General features: G+C 48.5%; 1 protein-coding gene across 4 annotated transcripts in view; it reads right to left on the reverse strand.

The window, feature by feature from the left end:
• FLNC (filamin C) overlaps window positions 1-19,260 on the reverse strand; it is a 127,411-nt gene that overhangs the window by 24,554 nt on the left and 83,597 nt on the right. For 2 of the 4 annotated variants that reach the window (XM_083460824.1, XM_083460822.1), the window contains 12 exons: window positions 18,067-18,227; window positions 16,093-16,260; window positions 14,515-14,638; window positions 14,204-14,360; window positions 13,001-13,190; window positions 11,608-11,631; window positions 9,349-9,596; window positions 6,194-6,292; window positions 5,502-5,601; window positions 4,146-4,286; window positions 1,860-1,988; window positions 1,245-1,418 (listed from right to left, as the gene is read on the reverse strand). In XM_083460824.1, the coding sequence (XP_083316950.1) occupies window positions 1,245-1,418; window positions 1,860-1,988; window positions 4,146-4,286; window positions 5,502-5,601; window positions 6,194-6,292; window positions 9,349-9,596; window positions 11,608-11,631; window positions 13,001-13,190; window positions 14,204-14,360; window positions 14,515-14,638; window positions 16,093-16,260; window positions 18,067-18,227 (1,715 nt within the window). The remainder of the gene's footprint in view (window positions 1-1,244; window positions 1,419-1,859; window positions 1,989-4,145; window positions 4,287-5,501; window positions 5,602-6,193; window positions 6,293-9,348; window positions 9,597-11,607; window positions 11,632-13,000; window positions 13,191-14,203; window positions 14,361-14,514; window positions 14,639-16,092; window positions 16,261-18,066; window positions 18,228-19,260) is intronic. The other 2 variants (XM_083460823.1, XM_083460825.1) reach the window with 1 other exon arrangement.

Consider the following 19,260-nt stretch of genomic DNA (forward strand, 5'->3'; position numbering starts at 1 on the left):
CCTCGCCTTGCCCAACCATTTACATCATAATACACAGCTTTAGTCTCTACTAGGGAAGCTTTTAATGTTTAATAGATTGTTGTATTTTTATATGCTGTTGGAAGCCGCCCAGAGTGGCTGGGGAAACCCAGCCAGATGGGCGGGGTATGAATAATAAAGCAACATTATTATTATTATTATTATTATTATTATTATTATTATTATTATTATTACTATTACCTTCTGTCCACAGGTTACCTATTTTGGCTTTATTTCATGTCTGCATTTGTTCAATAATAATAATAATAATAATAATAATAATAATAATAATAATAATAATTTTTTATTTCTACTCCGCCCTTCACAGCCAAGACCGGGCTCAGGGCGGCTAACAATCAATAATGAAAATACAACTTAAAAAACAAGATTAAAATAGAACATTAAAAGATTAAAATGCAGCCTCTTCACAGGAGGAGAAAGGAAAAAAGAAAGAAAGAGGGGGAGGGGATCAAGTTGATTCCAAGCCAAAGGCCAGGCGGAACAACTCTGTCTTACAGGCCCTGCGGAAAGAAATCTGATCCCGCAGGGCCCTGGTCTCATGAGACAGAGTGTTCCACCAGGCTGGAGCCAGTGTTGAAAAGGCCCTGCCTCTGATTGAGGCTAATCTGACTTCCTTAGGGCCCGGGACCTCTAGGGTGTTGCTATTTATGGACCTTGAGGCTCCCCGTGGGGCACACCGGGAGAGGTGGTCTCTTAGGTACGAGGGTCCTATTTATACCCCACGCCGCTGTGGATTGCATTCTTTTCATGTTGCAAACGGGCCTCCTGAACGGATCCCATTCGCAACCAGAGGTACCGCTGTACAGTGGTACCTCAGGTTACATACACTTCAGGTTACATACACATCAGGTTACAGACTCCGCTAATCCAGAAATAGTGCTTCAGGTTAAGAACTTTGCTTCAGGATGAGAACAGAAATCGTGCTCCGGCGGCGCAGGAGGCCCCATTAGCTAAAGAGGTGCTTCAGGTTAAGAACAGTTTCAGGTTAAGAACAGACCTTCGGAACAAATTAAGTACTTAACCAGAGGTACCACTGTATTAAGTTTCCCCTCATGCAAGTCCCCCACAAGATAATCCGGGGCAGTCTGTAGGAATTCGGGTCACTGCTGTTCTGAAGGGTGGGTGCGAAGTGAGAGGGGGCCCAGTGGCGAAAGGGGAAGAAGTGCCGTTGCGCCGTCCCACATTAACTGGAGAGCAAGGCTCACCGGTGATCTTGGCGGTGAAGGGGCTGCCGGGGATGTGCTTGTCATCGAAGCGCACGATGATGTTGTAATCCCCGGGGGCCGTCGGCAAGTAGGAGACTGTGCAGGTGCCATCTTTGTTGTCCTTGCAGGTGATTTCGGCCTTGGAGGGACCCTCCACAGCAAGTGACAGGCCTCCTGGGGTGAGGAGAAAGCAGCCGGGTCACAGGACTGGCACTCGCTGGTCCTCCCTTCCACCCAGAAACCACAGAAATGCTCTATTTTTCCCTCTCTTCCCTTTCATGCAAGGTCCCCTGGATTGGACGCTGCCCTGCCTGACATCCCTCTCGTCTCCACACCTGTCCTCGGGTACCAGCCGGTCCACCTTCCCTCCTCCATCACCTGGGAGATCTTGGGGCAACTTTGCCCTGGCTATGGACACCAGAGAGCGGTCTGTGTGTGTGGTTTGGGAGCTGCACGGTCAGGGGAAAAACAACGCTGTCCAGGGTTGTGAAGACTGCGGAGAGAATAATTGGGTGCACTCGTCCCACCTTGGATCAAATCTATGCTTCCAGGTGCCATAACTGCAGCTGGCTTTTAGAGACGGGATGTACTGCACCGTGGAACCACCTGTCTTACCTTCTCCGGCATCTTTGGTGACAATGGTGAAGGTTGCCGGCTTGTTCACCATGCCGTGGCTCAGCCCAGGTCCGTAAGCGCTGACGTGCCGGGCGTTGATGGCATCCACGTAGAACTGGAGAGGGCTCCCTAGGCGCAGAGATAAGAGACATCAGCGGGAGGGGCACAGGCTGCTTGAAAAAGATTTCTAATTCCCTCCATTTCTGGCGCTCAGAAATGTGTGCCGATTTACGTGTAGACATGCACAAGAGAGAGGGATCAGGGAATTCAGGGGAGGCTTGGAGAACAGGTTGGGTGGGGTGCTCTGAGGAGGCTGGAGTGAAATAATAATAATAATAATAATAATAATAATAATAATAATAATAATAATAATTTATTTATTTATACCCAGCCCATCTGGCTGGGCTTCCCCATCCACTCTGGGCGGCTTTCAACAGAATATTAAAATACAGTAATGCATCAAACATTAAAAGCTTCCCTAAACAGGGCTGCCTTCAGATGTCTTCTAAAAGCCTGGTAATTGTTGTTCTCTTTGACATCTGGTGAGAGGGCAGGTGCCACCACCAAAAACCCCAATAACCCCCAGTGTGCGACTTTGGGGGGGGGCATTGCAGTGGAAATTTTAGCGCATGCATGGATAGTACATGTGAAGATGTAAAAACTGTCAGTGGGCGTGAGCTAACTTTCATTTGTCCTGAATCTTCCCAAATTCTATTCTAGTGCTCTGCTCACTGAATCTGGCATCCAGCTCAATTATTATTATTATTATTATTATTATTATTATTATTATTATTATTATTATTATTATTATCTTTCTTCCTTCCTCAGGGCCTGTAAGACAGAGCTATTCCGCCTGACTTTCAATTTGAACTTAGCCCGATCTTTTACTCCCCTCCCTCCCCTTTTTATGAAGATTACCCGCTCTGGGATCCCACAGCTAATTCTCCCCTGGTCTCCTCGCTGGCCCAAGTAGGACTAACTTAGCCACCTAGCCCTGGGGATCATCTAATGTTTATTGGATGGATTTCCCCCCTAAATTGATTTTTGAATTCTGAACTTATTGTTATTCACGTTTTATACCGTATTTTATGCTGTTTTTTGTTGCATCAATTAAGTGTTTTCAATTTGTTGTTAGCTGCCCTGAGCCCGGTTTTCTGAACCGGGATAGAACCGTGTATAAATAAAAATTTATTATTATTATATTTATTATTTATACCCCCGTCCATCTGGCTCCCAACAGAATACAGTGGTACCTAGGGTTACAGACACTTCAGGCTACGCCTTTTTCAGGTTACAGATGCACCGAAACCCGGAATGGGTTACTTCTGGGTTTCGGCACTTGCACATGCGCAGAAGCACTAAATAGCACTTTGCGCATGCGCAGAAGTGCCAAATCACGTCACGCATGTGCACAGACGCGGCACTGCGGGTTGCGAATGCTGAGGGTTGCGAACGTGCCTTCCGCATGGGTCACGTTCGCAACCCAAGGTTCCACTGTATTAAAAACATGAAAAAACATCAAACATTAAAAGCTTCCCTAAACAGGGCTGCCTTCAGATGTCTTCTAAAAGTCAATTAGTTGTTTATTTCCTTAACATCTGAAGGGAGGGCATTCCACAGGGCAGGTGCCACCACCGAGAAGGCCCTCTGCCTGGTTCCCTGCAACCTCACTTCTCGCAGTGAGGGAACCGCCAGAAGGCCCTCAGAGCTGGACCTCAGCGTCCGGGCAGAACAATGGGGGTGGAGACGCTCCTTCAGGTATACTGGACCGAGGCTGTTTAGGGCTTTCAAGGTCAGCACCAACACTTTGAATTGTGCACGGAAATGTACTGGGAGCCAATGATGGTCTTTCAAGACCAGTGTTATATGGTCTCGGCGGCCGCTCCCTGCTTTGATAACACAGGCGTGCTTTTCCTCTGACAACGTGACTCGGTTTCCACAAACGTGTCGGCTAAGGCACGAGAATTCCTCTATGTGAGCCAGTGCAATTCACGGGTCTGTGAGCTCCACCTTTGTGCCGCTGTTGCTCTGACCACACAAACTGCCTTAAAGATCACAATTGTGCGGTTCGGGACGAAATCCGCGGCAGAGGGCAACAGAAACCCCGCAGGAAAGGAGGAGTGGGAAGGAGACCGGGGCCACTTGGGATGCTGTGGCTTTCAAAAATGCTTTGTACCACCGAACCATAGTGTTGCAGAGTTGGAAGGGGCCCCTCAGAGGTCATCCAGCTCAACCCCTCCGCAATGCAGGAATCGAATCTGAAGAATTCCCGGCAGGACCTCTCACCTGGGATGTGGTTTCCATCGTACTTGATGTCCATCTCATGAAGACCCTTCTCCACGGGAGCGTACTTCACCGTCACGGTGCCGTCCTTGTTGTCGGTGATGTGCGGCCGTGCCGTCTTGCCAGAAGGCATCCGCACCTCGCCTGGAGACCGGGGAGGGGGGGAGGGAAAGGGGAAGGAAAGGGAGCGCTGTTAAGACCTGAAGGTATGATGAGGAAAGAGCCATGGATCGGGGCCAGACTCAGAAACCTCGCCTGACTCAGTAGATGGGAGCCTGCTGTGTTCCTAAGAGTTGCGCCCACCCCATAATCCGCCCCCTTCTGAGGGAGTCCATTCTGCCATCAAACACCTCTCGCCGTCAGGAAGTCCTTCCTCATAATAATTTCAATTTTGTTGTTTTAATGTTGAGTCGGAATCCCTTGAACTTTGGGATCTTCTGCGGGCCAAGTGTCCTTAGCTGCAGCGCAGAGCTTGGTCCTTCCCCTCTCAACATTCATCAAGTCTCCAGTCCTCTTTGAGGCTGTGCCACTAAGTTTGGCTCGCGTGGCAATCTAAAGTTGAGCAATGGGGACGGAGACGGATTTCAGTTTGATGAGGCGCTAAGCTACTGAAGGTAATGGGGCCCTTTCTATGTCCAGCTGTCCTTTGTCAACAACAAATTGTCACTGTTTTTTGAGTCGAATAGATGCTATATGGTAATTGATGGACCCAATAGGTATCTCAAGCCATTTGCACATGTTGCTATGCACCCAGTCCATGCAGAATGTAGGCACCCTCTATATAGAGAGGAGCAAACCAGTGATATTTTAGGGAGCAGGCGGGGCCCATGACTTACATCCTAGGAGCCTACACAACACAAAACACTGTTGCTGTATGTAGGTTTTATTTTTTGTTTTTGTGGCTGTGTGGAACTCAGTTCAGCTACTGATTGATTGACTGTGTGACTGCGGAAATGGATAAAAGCCAAACAATGACTATCATCAGTGCAGGTAAGGGGAAAAAAAATAATTTTCATCATTTACAATACCGTTTTATTTATTTTATAGTACAGTACATTGATTAGTGTTTTCATCTTATGGATCAATGATCTCGTTAGAGAGCAAAATTCATGTTAAATTGCTGTTTTAGGGGTTGTTTTTAAAAGTCTAGAATGGATTGATCCATTTTGCATTGCTTCCTATGGGAAGGCGCACCTTGGTTTTGGAACGCTTTGGTTTTGGAACAGACTTCTGGAACGGATTAAGTTTGAGAACCAAGGTACCACTGTAAGTGAATAATGCGCTCCCCATCCCTAAGCACCCCAAGCCCTCTGCCAGTCCTGGGGCTCTCCAGATGTTTTTTGGGGTAGCCGCCCCTACCTGTGATGTCCCCCTTCTGGACGGTGAAGGGGATGACCAGGTTGAAGGGGCGCAGCATGGAGTCCATGGTCTCTGGCGGGGCGACGGGCTCGTCCGTAGCCTGGTGGGGGAGGGGGGAAGGGGCGGAAAGGAGAGAAGGAGAGAGAGGGGGAGAGAAAGAGAGAGAAAGGACTAAGTACAGGCAGAGGGAGGGAAGAAGAGCACCCGACAGTGAAGCGAGGGCGAAGGAGGGTGGGGGGCACCCGCCGCAGCAGCGCTGGAGGGGCAGGCAAGCTGAAAAGAGGCACTGAGCTGCAAAGAAGGGGGGGCAGTAAGAGAGTAGGCACCCCATGGAAGCAGGGCAGTCCGGGCCATCGCCCTGGGCATAGGAAACAGGCAAGCGCCACCATCTCCTACTTGGACCCGTCGGCTGCCAGTTGGGGAAAACAAACAGCTACCGTATTTTCCGCTCCATAAGACACACTTTTCCTCTCCTAAAAAGTAAGGGGAAATGTGTCTGCGTCTTATGGGGTGAATGCAGGCGGGAGGCTCTGCTCAGCGCTCCCTTTAAAGAGCCACGTGGAGCGTCTTGGGGGCTTTTCCCCGGGGAGGGAGAAGGGCAGCCCCTCTTCCCAAGAGAGGCAGAGAGATGGGGAGAGAGGCAGCAGGAAAAGACAGAGCGTCCGAGAGAGGCGAGAGCAAGCTCCTGGTACCCAGTGCGGGGGGTAGCCACCGGCGTGGGGCGCCGGGAACGGTTGGCGGAGCTGGACGCTGTCGCAGGGCTCCTCGACGTGGGGGATGGAGTCGCAGGCCTGGCGGGAAGCAATGGGACAGGTCAGGGCCAGCGCCAGCGCGGTGCAAACTCGATCGTGGGGTCCGAGCCACCTCTGCCCGCCAGAACCCTTTCTGCACCCCACCGACCTCACGCCTGAGTCACAGGCCAGCAGCAAGAGCCGGCGGTTTATGTTTTTATTTTCCTGTTTTGCATAGAGTTCCATCAAAACTTTTCAATGCACAATAGGAAACAGGAAACCAAACGAGAAATAAGAAGGAGAGGGAAACGACGAAAGGAAAGCAAACATTGTACGCCGAAAAGTTTTAATGAAACCTTCCTGCACAGGGTAGTCTATTCGACCGCTTTTATAATTTTGGTGGCCTTTTTCTGAGCCTTTTCACGGCCAAGACACACCAGATGAGCTGTCTACTAGGACCACAAGGTCTTCCTCCTGGTCCACCACCGGCAGTTCAGGCCTCGTGAACCTACATGTGAAATTAATATATTTGCAACCCTGCCCCATGCATGACTTTGCCATTTTTTCACTCCTCCCCTCTGTCTGGAGAGGTCCTTTCGGAGCTCTTCACAAATCTCTTTCTGTTTTGAAGACCCCGGACGATTCAGTGTCAGCCTGGCCAACTCACTGGCCATCCCTGGATCTAAGCAAGTTAAAAAGCACAGGTCCCAACCAACACTGATCCTTGCGAGTCTCCACTTCTCTCCATTTGGAGAACTTTCCATTTATTCCAACTCTCTGCTTCCAGCAACTTGACCAATTCCTGATCCACAAGAAGACCTCTTTTTCCTCGGCTGCCAAGATCAGTCGGGAGTCTTTGGTGAGTTACTTTGCCAAAATCTTTTTCAAAGTCCAACTACGCTATGTCAACCAGATCTCCTCTATCTACCATATTTTTCGCTCCATAAGAAGCACTTTTTTCCTCTTAAAAACGAAGGGGAAATGTCTGTGCGTCTTTTGGAGCGAATATGTGGTCCCTGGAGCTAAATTGCCGGAGTGCGGCACGCTCCTGAGCCACTCTTTAGGGCTGGCGAGGAAAACTCTGGGTGCCAGCAGAGCAAGCGGGGCTTCCTCCGCCAGCCCCGATAAGATCAGGGAGCAGCGGGCAGGCTGCTCTTTGGGGCTGGCGGGGGGAACATGGGCTTCCCCTCCAGCCCTGGGAGCAGCGGGCAGGCTGCACTCAGATGCCCCACGCTCCTGAGCAGCTCTGGGGTAGCCTGCGAAGCCTCCCTCTAGCTGTTCTAGCTTCTGCCTTAGTGGCGTGAAGCCTCCACAGGGCAGGGGGAGACTTTGATGTAGTTTAATCTTTAGATTAAGGGACGCGGGTGGTGCTATGGGTTAAACCATAGGACTTGCCGATCAGAAGGTCGGCGGTTCGAATCCCCGCGATGGGGTGAGCTCCCGTTGCTCGGTCCCTGCTCCTGCCCACCTAGCAGTTCACAAGCATGTCAAAGGGCAAGTAGATAAATAGGTACCGCTCCAGCGGGAAGGTAAACGGCGTTTCCGTGCGCTGCTCTGGTTCGCCAGAAGCGGCTTAGTCATGCTGGCCACATGACCCGGAAGCTGTACACCGGCTCCCTCGGCCAGTAAAGCGAGATGAGCACCGCAACCCCAGAGTCAGCCACGACTGGACCTAATGGTCAGGGGTCCCTTTACCTTTAATCTTTTAATAGATCTTAAGGAAGAGAGTTCAAAAGGAGATGATAAATACTGCCATCCTTCCTCTCCTGTTTATGACCTCCGGGGTTTTGCTGAATGTATTCCTCCTTTTATTCCTATTTTATTTACTCTGAACTACATATGCATGCTCAAGTAGGAAATAGGTTCTTTGCAGTTAAAAGAATCTCTTCTGATCTGACTTTGTCCCACGAGGTTTTTTTAAAAAATGCTCAGAGTAAATCTGATTGGTTCTTACAAACGCTGTGTAAAAAGTTCTTTTGTGATTAAAACGACCTGGGCCGAGGGGTGGACAGGATTATTATTATTCGCACTGCCTCCCAGAGTCTTGCTGGTCAAGCCTTGTGTGTATTTTATTAATCAGAGTCCAATCCTCCCTTGCTTTTTGAACGCAACAGTTAACTGCCTAGCCTGTCAATTCCAAGATCTGCGCTCCCAAGCCATTTTTTTACTACCTAACCTACCTCGCAAGGTGGTCGTGGTGAAGGGCTACCCCTACGCTATCCGTATAATCAGTTATCAGTAATCAATATATTCAATATATATTCATATATGCTTACACAAATCAAGGATTACAGTACTTTATAATCCATTTTGAATCAAAGGGAAGCTGTGCCTTAGCTAACTGCAAACTGCTTGGAACAGCAAAGTTAGGGACCGACCTTTCCCCTAGAAACATCTGTGTACCCCGGACAAAGGGGAAAGACATGAATCAGAGATTCTGGTACAAAATCCCCTCAGATACAGGCTAAATTAATCCACAGAACAGGAAGAGCAAAACCACAAAATGTCCAAGCTCCCTGTCCTGTCATAACTAGGGGAAAGGTTAGACTGAGCATCACTGGGAGCATCGGAAAGCAGAACTGGAACCCTGCGCTTGACCAGTGCTTGACCAGGAGCTGGTAGCGTGACAACTGCTTGCTGATTGGCTGATTCTTGCTGACAATATTATGAGTCCCTCATGATTGTCTCATGATCAATGATTTGCTGTGATTTGCTCAGGTATAAAGACCTCTGGATTTCTGTCAATCAAGGTCCCAGTTCTTTGGAAGATATTCCAACTGGGTCCTTATTGCCTGGCAATAAACTTCACCTTCTTATTCTCCATTGCTGAGTCTGTTTGATCCTTATTTTGCACCTAGCCAAAACCACTAAACGTTCACGTGCTACAGTGGGAATTAAATGGGGGGGGGACCCATATATGCCACCTTGAGCTCCTTGGGGAGAAAGGTGTGATACAAATGCAATAAAATAAAAAATAAATAAATATAAAGAGCAGGCTCCAATAAGGCTCTCTTCCTCTCCCCACCCGTCACAAGCTCTGCCCCATGATTTTACGGCTGCACCAGCCCAGCTTGACCCAGGAAGCCCTTTTGCCCCGGTTTCACCCCACAACTCACCACCACATGGAAGGGGCTGTTGGGGATCTGCTCTCCCCCGAAGCGGATGGTGATGACGTATTTGCCGGGCTCGGGGGCCGTGTAGTAGATGTCGAAAGTGCCGTCGTGGTTCTCCACCACGTCGACGTCCAGCTCGGCTCCGTCCGGCGTGGACACCTTGCAGGTGACCTTGCCTTTCCCCGCTGCCTTGGCATCCACGGTGATCACCGTCTCCTCCCCGATCTGGATGGTGGGGCCCAGGCAGGTACCTGCAGGTAAAGGATGGAGAACACCTTGGTTAGGGTAAGGCGGGGAGGAGAACTCAGCCAAACCGAAAGGCCTCGGTCCTGTATCCCTGAAGGAGCGTCTCCACCCCCATCGTTCAGCCTGGACACTGAGGTCCAGTGCCGAGGGCCTTCTGGCAGTTCCCTCCCTGTGGGAAGCGAGGTTACAGGGAACCAGGCAGAGGGCCTTCTCGGTGGTGGCACCTGCCCTGTGGAACGCCCTGCCATCAGATGTCAAAGAGAACAACAACTACCAGACTTTTAGAAGACACCTGAAGGCAGCCCTGTTTAGGGAAGCTTTTAATGTTTGATGTATTATAGTATTTTAATATTTTTTTGGAAGCTGCCCAGAGTGGCTGGGGAAGCCCAGCCAGATGGGTGGGGTATAAATAATAAATTATTATTATTATTATTATTAATAGCGACTCGATGTCAGGATGATCCGGCCGGATGTAGAGGAGCAGCCACCGGGTGAAGCGGTGACTTGTAAGAAGGGATCAGTGATCTGGGGGAGCCCCTGGCAGCCGGGAGACGAGAGTCAGAGGCAGGAGAAGGTGCAGGATTGGAGAGGGAAGTGCGGGTGCAGGCGGAGGGAGAGATAAGTCAGGTTGGTGCAGAGTCAAGGGCTCTCCTGCTCAGCTGGTATTGAGAGACTGGTATCACTCCCTCGAGCCCATCTATTCGGAATTGACTGAGCGGCCAAGCAGTTACCAAATGGGGCAGCCAAGGCTCTTGCTAAATGACCACCAGACTTTGAAAAGCTGATCTCACTGGATGGAATCCCTCAGTTTTATGGAATTAATGAAACCAGGTTGGTAGAGCACCAGACTCAATCTCAGAGACGTGGGTTCAAAACCCACGTTGGGTGAATGATTCCGCATGGTCCCTTCTATGATGATGCTGTCCAGATTGATTGATTGATTGATTGATTGATTCATTCATTCATTCATTCATTCCCCGCCCATCTGGCTGGGTTTCCCCAGCCACTCTGGGCGGCTTCCAACAGAACACTAAAATACAATAACCTATTAAACCTTAAAAGCTTCCCTAAACAGGGCTGCCTTCAGATGTCTTCTAAAAGTTTGGTAGTTGTTTTTCTCTTTGACATCTGGTGGGAGGGCGTTCCACAGGGCAGGCGCCACCACCGAGAAGGCCCTCTGCCTGGTTCCCTGTAACTTCGCTTCTCGCAGGGAGGGAACCGCCAGAAGGCCCTCGGCGCTGGACCTTAGTGTCTGGGCAGAACGATGGGGGTGGTGACATTCCTTCAGGTCTACTGGACCGAGGCCATTTAGGGTTTTCAAGGTCAGCACCGACACTTTGAATTGTGCTCGGAAACGTACCGGGAGCCAATGTAGGTCTTTCAAGACCGGTGTTATGTTATTGGGATTTTGCAACAAACGTGCAATTAATGGTTACCGTTTTGAATTTTATCATGACATCATCTTCCTTGGAGGGTTGTGCATAATGCTTTTTGTAGGGGAGGGAGCACTGGGGGCGATGAATTTTCGGAACCAAGGGAGGCGGCTGCCCCAAAATGTTTGTTGCAGCGTGGTTTGTTGCAGACAGCATCTGCTAAACCGATTCATTTGATCTAACGTGCTCGGAATAGTGTTTGGACTAGCTAACCACCAGATGGCGATGCAAAGCCATCAAGCAAAGCCATCCACTCGGAGCAACACGCCCAAATTCTCATCTTTCCAATCTTAAGTTCAGCTCTCTCTTTCTCTCTCTCTCTGCTATTTTCGCATCAGTTTGCAATTTCATTTCATTTCAAAAGTGCCGGCGTTTTAGCGCGAATCTCTCCTTCGTGTCTGCAGAAAATTTTGCCTGCCCTAGTAGGGTGGCTTCCAGTTCTGCAATTCTGCAATTCTGTCGTGAGGCTGCCTCCTCTGTTCTTAGGCTGGTGGGCAGGAATGGCGCTGCTTGATTGGGGTACCAGGATATCACCATGTGCCCACCCACAAGATCCAGGGCAGGGGGCATCACGGGTACTTACCCAATCCGTGGCCTCCTATGGACACTGCAGAAAGGAAGAAGAAGAGACAGCCGTAAGAATCAGCAGCAAGGCGCATATAACTGCTGCCGTGGCAGCAAATCAATTGCAGCATTATTATTTTATTCTTAAAAAATTATGAACCGTTCACTCCAAAAAAGTATTTTTTTTTTGGCATACAGATTCCCTGAAAAACTTTGTTGGGGGGGGGCGACTTTTTCTTCTTCTTATTACAATATGACCTAACACACACACCCCCAGAAGAAAAGTCAATACGACCTAGAGCAAGTGAGACTGGAAAATAAACTGTGTGGAAATAAAAATTTCAACTAAAGACTTTGTTTTTTGAAATATCTGGAAAGAAAATAAAAGGCTCTCTTGTGACACAGTTTTTAATCGGGATCCGCCATTATGAGATAGACTATGTTGCAAGATTAATAGTCATAGGGGGAGGCGAGCCACTACTCTGTTATCATGTTTGTATTCTAAGTTCGACTTGGCAAATCCTCCCTGGAAGGCTAATTTATGGTGCAACTTGTCTGGGAAAATTAATGAGCAAACGCCTAGATTCTATTTCATTGGAACTGAGAAAGATGGCGTCTGCCACCGGAGGAGGACTTTTGGATCAGCGTGTGAAGATTTATTGCTAACAAAAGACTTACCAGCTTTTAAAAAAGGGAGAGCCTTACAAAGTTCACACAGAAGCATAATATTGCTAACTTTAACTCGCCTGTGGAAACAACTCAGAGGCTATTAAGAAGAAAAAGGATAACAACAAGAAGATCGAAAGATGGGACTGGTGAACACTAAAAGCAGCAGAAATATGAGATGAGTGGACCCTTACTGAACTCGAAGCATGGGAACCCCCAACAAAAATTTATAATTTGGCAAAATATTTGGACTTTATGATATGTATTGGTATAATTTGGAATAATTAATGTGATATGATTGGATTGTTAAATGGAAAACTTAATAAACATTATTTTTTTAAAAAAGAAAAGAAAAACTTTGTTCTGACTCCTGTGCAAAAGTTTAGAGCACAGGAGTCGGGCCTGGGCAAGACCCGGGTTCTTGGGCGAGCTCTCAGCCTTGGGCGAGCTCTCAGCCTAACTTTCCTCACAAGGTTGTTGTTGTAGGGGCAGTGAGGAAATAAAAAGCAATAAATGAAATAAGCCGGGGCGAAGGGCCAATATATGGGTCGCCGGGAGAAGTGCCTCTCTCTCGCCCGCTCGACTCCTCGAAGACGGCACAAGATGGAGGCAAAGAGGAGGGGGAGGCAGGGGAGAGAGAGGGCAGAGAGGGCGTGAGGACTAGAAACTTGAGTTCTGGTGCCCCACTCCGGGAGATGAGACCGGCTGGACGGGGGTCGGCAAGGCGGGCATTGGGAGACTCCTACCTGTGACCAGGCACTTGCTGGCATCGCCCGCGGGCAGAGCGTGGATGCGGAAGGGAGAGTAAGGGATTTCGTCGCCGCCGTATTTGATGGTGATGGTGTAGCGGCCCGTCATGTCCGGGACGTACGAGACAGTGTAGGTGCCGTCGCCATTGTCCCGGATGTTGGCTTTCTTGGGCTTGCCCTCAGGGTCCTGGGGAACCGAAAACAATTCTATGATTCTATGAATGTGTGTTTGTGGGAGCTGAGGATCAGAGGCTTCTCTAAGTCCAAACATACTGGTGGATGAGGCCCCAGAACCACTTATCCACAACCATTCCCTATGTCAGGGCTTGTATGACGCAACGAGAAGAGAGTGCCTCTGAGCTTATACGAAATGCAGCTCTCAGAAATCGGCGCTGAGTACGCAGCCCAATTCACTCCCGCTGGTGAGGTCAGAATGAGGGTAGGTACTTCAGAATAGGAAGTAGTCTCGTGGGCACCCCCACATCACTGCCTTTGCCAACCGGGTGCCCTTCAAATGCCTTGGACTACAACTCCCATCAGCCCCCGCCAGCCCAGCCATTTTGGACTACAACTCCCATCAGCCAGAACCAGCACAGCCATTTTGGACTACAACTCCCATCAGCCTGTGCCAGCACACCCATTTGGACTACAACTCCCATTAGCCAGAACCAGCACAGCCATTTTGGACTCCCATCAGCCCCCACCAGCCCAGCCATTTTGGACTACAACTCCCATAAGCCCCTGCCAGCACACCCATTTGGACTACAACTCCCATCAGCCAGAACCAGCACAGCCTTTTTGGACTCTCATCAGCCCCCACCAGCCCAGCCATTTTGGACTACAACTCCCATCAGCCAGAACCAGCACAGCCATTTTGGACTACAACTCCCATCAGCCCCTGCCAGCACACCCATTTGGACTACAACTCCCATTAGCCAGAACCAGCACAGCCATTTTGGACTACAACTCCCATAAGCCCCTGCCAGCACACCCATTTGGACTACAACTCCCATTAGCCAGAACCAGCACAGCCATTTTGGACTCCCATAAGCCCCTGCCAGCACACCCATTTTGGACTACAACTCCCATCAGCCCCTGCCAGCACAGCCTGGAGCATTCCCACTGCTCCTTTGTCCCTGCCCCCGCCCAGGCAAAGCAGGGAGCCCCCCCCAACCCACCACACCATCGCCCGCCACTCACCAAGATCTGCACAGTGAGCAGCCCCTCGCCAGCATCTCGGGCGTCGATGGTGAACTCCACCGGCAAGCTGGCGGGGATGCCGGAGGCGTTGAGCCCGGGGCCGCTGGCTCGCACCTTGCTGGCGTCGTGCGCCGGAAGCACCTTGATCTTGAACGGGCTGGAAGAAGAGAGCGCCGAGGAGTGAGGGCCAGCCAGACCATCAACATATCCCCAAGCCCTCACCTCTTGGCCTCACCAACCTCGCAGGGTTCCCAAAGGGGAAGCTGCCTTCTGCACCCCCAAAACACCTCACCTTGGGTCTCCCTGCTCACCTGCGGGGCACCTCTTGCCCGGCGTACTTAACAGCGACGGTGTAGGGCCCGTCCGTGGCTGGCGTGTAGTTCACCGTGTGGGTGCCGTCCCCGTTGTCGCGCACCTCGGCGGGCTCAGCGACCCCTGGGAGGGGAGGAAAACATAATTATTATTATCATTATTATCATTATTATTATTTATACCCCGCCCTCCCCAGCCAAGGCTGGGGTCAGGGCAGCTAACAAGCAATAATAAAAACAAGTTGAATGATTACAACTTAAAAACAAGATTAAAATACAACATTAAAATATTGAAACATTAAAATATTAAAATGCAGCCTCATCATAGGGGGAGAAAGAAAAAAGAAAGAAGAAAGAGGGGGAGGGGATCAAGTTGATTCCAAGCCAAAGGCCAGGCGGAACAACTCTGTCTTACAGGCCCTGCGGAAAGAAATCAGATCCAGCAGGGCCCTGGTCTCATGAGACAGAGCGTTCCACCAGGCCGGGGCCACTGCTGAAAAGGCCCTGGCTCTGGTTGAAGCTAATCTGACTTCCTTAGGGCCCGGGACCTCTAGGGTGTTGCTATTTATGGACCTTTAGGTCCTCCGTGGGGCATACTGGGAGAGGCGGTCCTGTAGGTACAAGGGTCCTAGGCCGTGAAAGAGGGTTGGAGAGGCTCTCAAGGGATGCAGAGCACCCGAAACTAAGCCCGTTCGCCTCTCCGACAAAGTGTTTGCAGCGATAAGGACATAATTTATTTTTTGCTCCATAGGTAAAGGTAACGGGACCCCTGACCATTAGGTCCAGTTGTGACTGACTCTGGGGTTGCGGTGCTCATCTCGCTTTATTGACCGAGGGAGCCGGCGTACAGCTTCCGGGACATGTGGCCAGCATGACTAAGCCGCTTCTGGTGAACCAGAGCAGCACACGGAAACGCCGTTTACCTTCCTACGAGAGCAGTACCTATTTATCTACTTGCACTTTGATGTGCTTTCGAACTGCTAGGTTGGCCGGAGCAGGGACGAAGCAATGGGAGCTCACCCCGTTGCGAGGATTCGAACCACCGACCTTCTGATCGGCAAACCCTAGGCTCTGTGGTTTAGTTTGCCTACCCATGAGTTAAAGAATGAATTTGTTCTTCTTCTCAGAGATGCATTTGAAATAAGACACATTCTACTCATGTAAAAACACCAGGCAGGCCCCACAAAAACCCCAGAGATGCATTTTAAATAAAAGGACCGTTCGCGGGATGGATTTAGAAGACGATTGGGCCGGGCGTTACTTTGCCTACCCATGGTATAGAGATCGGCTCCCCTAAAGAAAGTTCATCATTTTTGCCGTGCAACCCCCAAAATCGTGGCTTTCCCCTTCCCTGAAAAAAGCTCAACAACTTTGCCTGAACCCCTAAAAAGGGGGTAGATCACTGTCAGTTATCGTAGTCTCTTGGGAGGTGGCCACCCCTGGTATAGGGGATTCCCAGGGGAGCACCCACAAAATGATGCTTAGGACCCCCGTACCCCCAGGGCGGTCAAAAAGGGGTGGGGGTTAGCAAGCAAAACCACCGAGGTGGACCTCCTTTCCCGCCCCTGATCTCCATACCTGTGGGTCCCAGGACCTTCACCTCCAGGGGTGCCAGCCCAGCCTTGCTGCAGTCGACGGTGAAGGTCTGGGGGACGCGGGCTCTCACGCCAGCCCCCAGCCCTGGGCCCGAGCACTTGACCTTGCTGGGGTCGACCACGTCCTTGACCGGGACGCGGAAGGGGCTTCCTGCGGGAAAAGCAAACAGGAAGGAAGTTTGTATTACCGATTTTGCATTTTCATATTGTTTTTTGCTTTTTGTTTATACTTTTCAAATTTATACATATCATTAGTTTTGCAATCAATTCAACATTTCAAAATTTGACACTTCCTTCCCCCTCTTTCTGCAGTTCCTTAAGTTTATTTTTTTTGCATATCCGAATTCTTTCAACTTGCTCATTTAATGATCTTCTGTAAATATATACCCTTATAAAACCGCAAGTTATTACAATAATCCTAATGTTTTTATCTGTTTAAAATTATTATTATTAATACTAAAATGTGTTTTTATTATTTGATTTTTGATTTTATACATTTCAATAATTTTATAATCATTTTAACATTTTAAACCTCGACTTCCTTCCTTCCCCTTGACTTCCTTTATTTTTAATACTTTCTGCATATCCAAATTAAGTAAATTTACTCGTTTATTCATCTACTTTAAATTTATACTCTTATAAAACTTCAGGTTATTACAATAATCCTGCCAATGTTCTAATATGATTACAATTTGTTTGTAATTATTCAATCAACCCTTTCCATTCCTTTATAAAAAGTTTGTTATCTTGATTTCTTATTCTTCCAGTAAGTTCAGCCATTTCTGCATATTCCATAAGTTTTTGTATCCATTCTTCCTTTACTGGGACTTCTGCTTCTTTCTGCCTTGGGGCGAGTAACATTCTTGCTGCTGTAGTAGCATACATGAATAAATTCCTATACAATTTAGGTTTTAAAAGTTATGGTCCATGCGGAAAGCAGACAGCAATATAAAAATGACGAGCGTTTCCTGCACTGCGAGGGTTTGGACTAGAGGACCTTTGGTTGAATATTGCATAACAAAACTAATCAGTGAATGTTAAAAACAAAATAAAGATGAACATAGAAATAAGCAATCACTACATCCTTCATTGATGTTTGCTTTTGTAATTGAATTTGACAGGACCTCCGATCTTCCCATTATGTTCCCAAATTTAATTCCTTGAAGACGCACTTAACTTTATTTTCTCCCTGTCATTTAACTTACTTTAAATTTTGTAAAAGGATCCTGTTTGCGCGCATAAGTTCAATCAAACTCTACCAACCGATTAATATTTCGACAATGTTCTTTTACACGGGCTCTGTATATGTCCCACTCTCCAATAAATTTCTCACCTGTAACATCTCATAGACTTGCTGATAGTCTCAAGCCAATGTAAGTTTCAGTAGCGGGAGTAGTCCCTGCTTGCAAATCAATAGTCAATTGTAACAACAACTCATCCATTCAGAAGTATGCATTCTGACTTTTGAATGGATTAGTTTGTGTTACAATTGACTATTGATTTGCAAGTACTCCCACTATTGAAACTTACATTGGCCGGAGTTCTTAATGTGCTTTTTTCTTGGTATATTTAATAACAACTTATTCAATATTTGCTGATAGTCTCGCCAGTTCAGCGTACTCTCCATAGCTGTCAACTTTTCCCTTTTCTTGCAAGGAATCCTATTCGGAATAAGGGAATTTCCCTTAAAAAAAGGGAAACGTTGACAGCTATGGCGCTCTCTTAATTTATTTTGCCAGTCTGATTTGGACTGATTTCATATCCTCTCCCTTCCAACCTTTTGCAATTAAAATTCTGGCAGCAACTGTGGCATATGTAAAAACTCTCCCGGACTTTTTTTTGGAATTTCGTTACCCATAATTCCTAGTCTATGGGACTAGGGGACCTTTAGGGGACCCAACTCCACAATTCTATGATTGCAGAACACATCCAGAACACAGCCCTGCCCTCCACTTACCAGGGATGGGTCGCCCCCCGAAGGTGATGTTGACGTCATAATCTCCCGGTGTGAAGGGGATGTATTCCACGCTGCAGCTGCCATCTTTGTTGTCCTTGCAGGACATCTTGGCCTCTGACGGCCCCTCAATGGCCAAGCCCAGGCCCCCGGTCCCCGCACCCCTGGGGAGAAAGAAAACAGCGCTGTCAAAGGGGAGATGCCAGCAAGCCTTAACAGAGACGTAAGGAGGTCTCCAGGTGTAAGGATTTCCCAGGATTCTCTGCGGCCAGCGGCGCAACCGTTTGCGTGGAACGTTCCGGAACACCTCAGAGGGCAAGAGAACAACTAAGGCCCCAAATAATAATAATAATAATAGTAATAGTAATAATTTATTACTTATACCCCGCCTATCTTGCTGGGTTTCCCCAGCCACTCTGGGCGGCTTCCAATGAGAGATTAAAAATACTGGTACATTAAATCTATCGATACATTCAATATATTGATTATCTGAAAGAGCAACTCCTGAGAACTCTCTGAATCTTGCGCCCCCCCCCCCGCCATCCTTAAAACAGAATTTAAACTACCTATCAGTACATTCTCCGCAGTTTTCATTTTTCCAAATGATCCAGAGCCTTCGTTACTTTACGCGGGCTTCTTAAGAGCCCAGCTGAAGTTTCAGTTTGCTAACAATGGTCTCCTAGATCAGTGGTGAATTTCCCCCATTCTTTTTTAAAGTCCTTGTCTCAACCTCTTCCTTGACCATGTGATAGGAATTTTGAGGTCTTGGATATATGGTACTCTTCATAAGTGTACCAACCAAGCACGTACATAGATCAGCACAGGAAGACCGACCTGGAACCATTTTGCTTCCTAAACTGAGCAAATGATTTCTCTGCAAGGTCAAAGGAAAATGGAAAAGCCTCCCCATTGTCTTTTCCTTCATAAATCCTGTCTTAAGGGTATGTCTGTGTTTGAATAGGGTGTGAGCCTGTGACCTGGCTCAGGAACTAAGTGTTTGTCATTACATAAGACTGGCCAGGCTCCCCAGGCAATCCAATCAAGTAAGCATTAACAGGTAACCTGCCAGACAGGAGGTAAACAATGCACTCAGATTTCTGTTGTAGACCGCTGTCAGGGGTTCAGGAGCAGAGGCAAGGGCAAGGGAGGAAACAGAGAGCGAGGGGGAGGAGGCAGAAGAAAAGATGAGTGATGACG

This window comes from Podarcis liolepis (genome assembly GCF_965112155.1).
Source record: "Podarcis liolepis genome assembly, chromosome: 10".
NCBI lineage: Eukaryota > Metazoa > Chordata > Lepidosauria > Squamata > Lacertidae > Podarcis > Podarcis liolepis.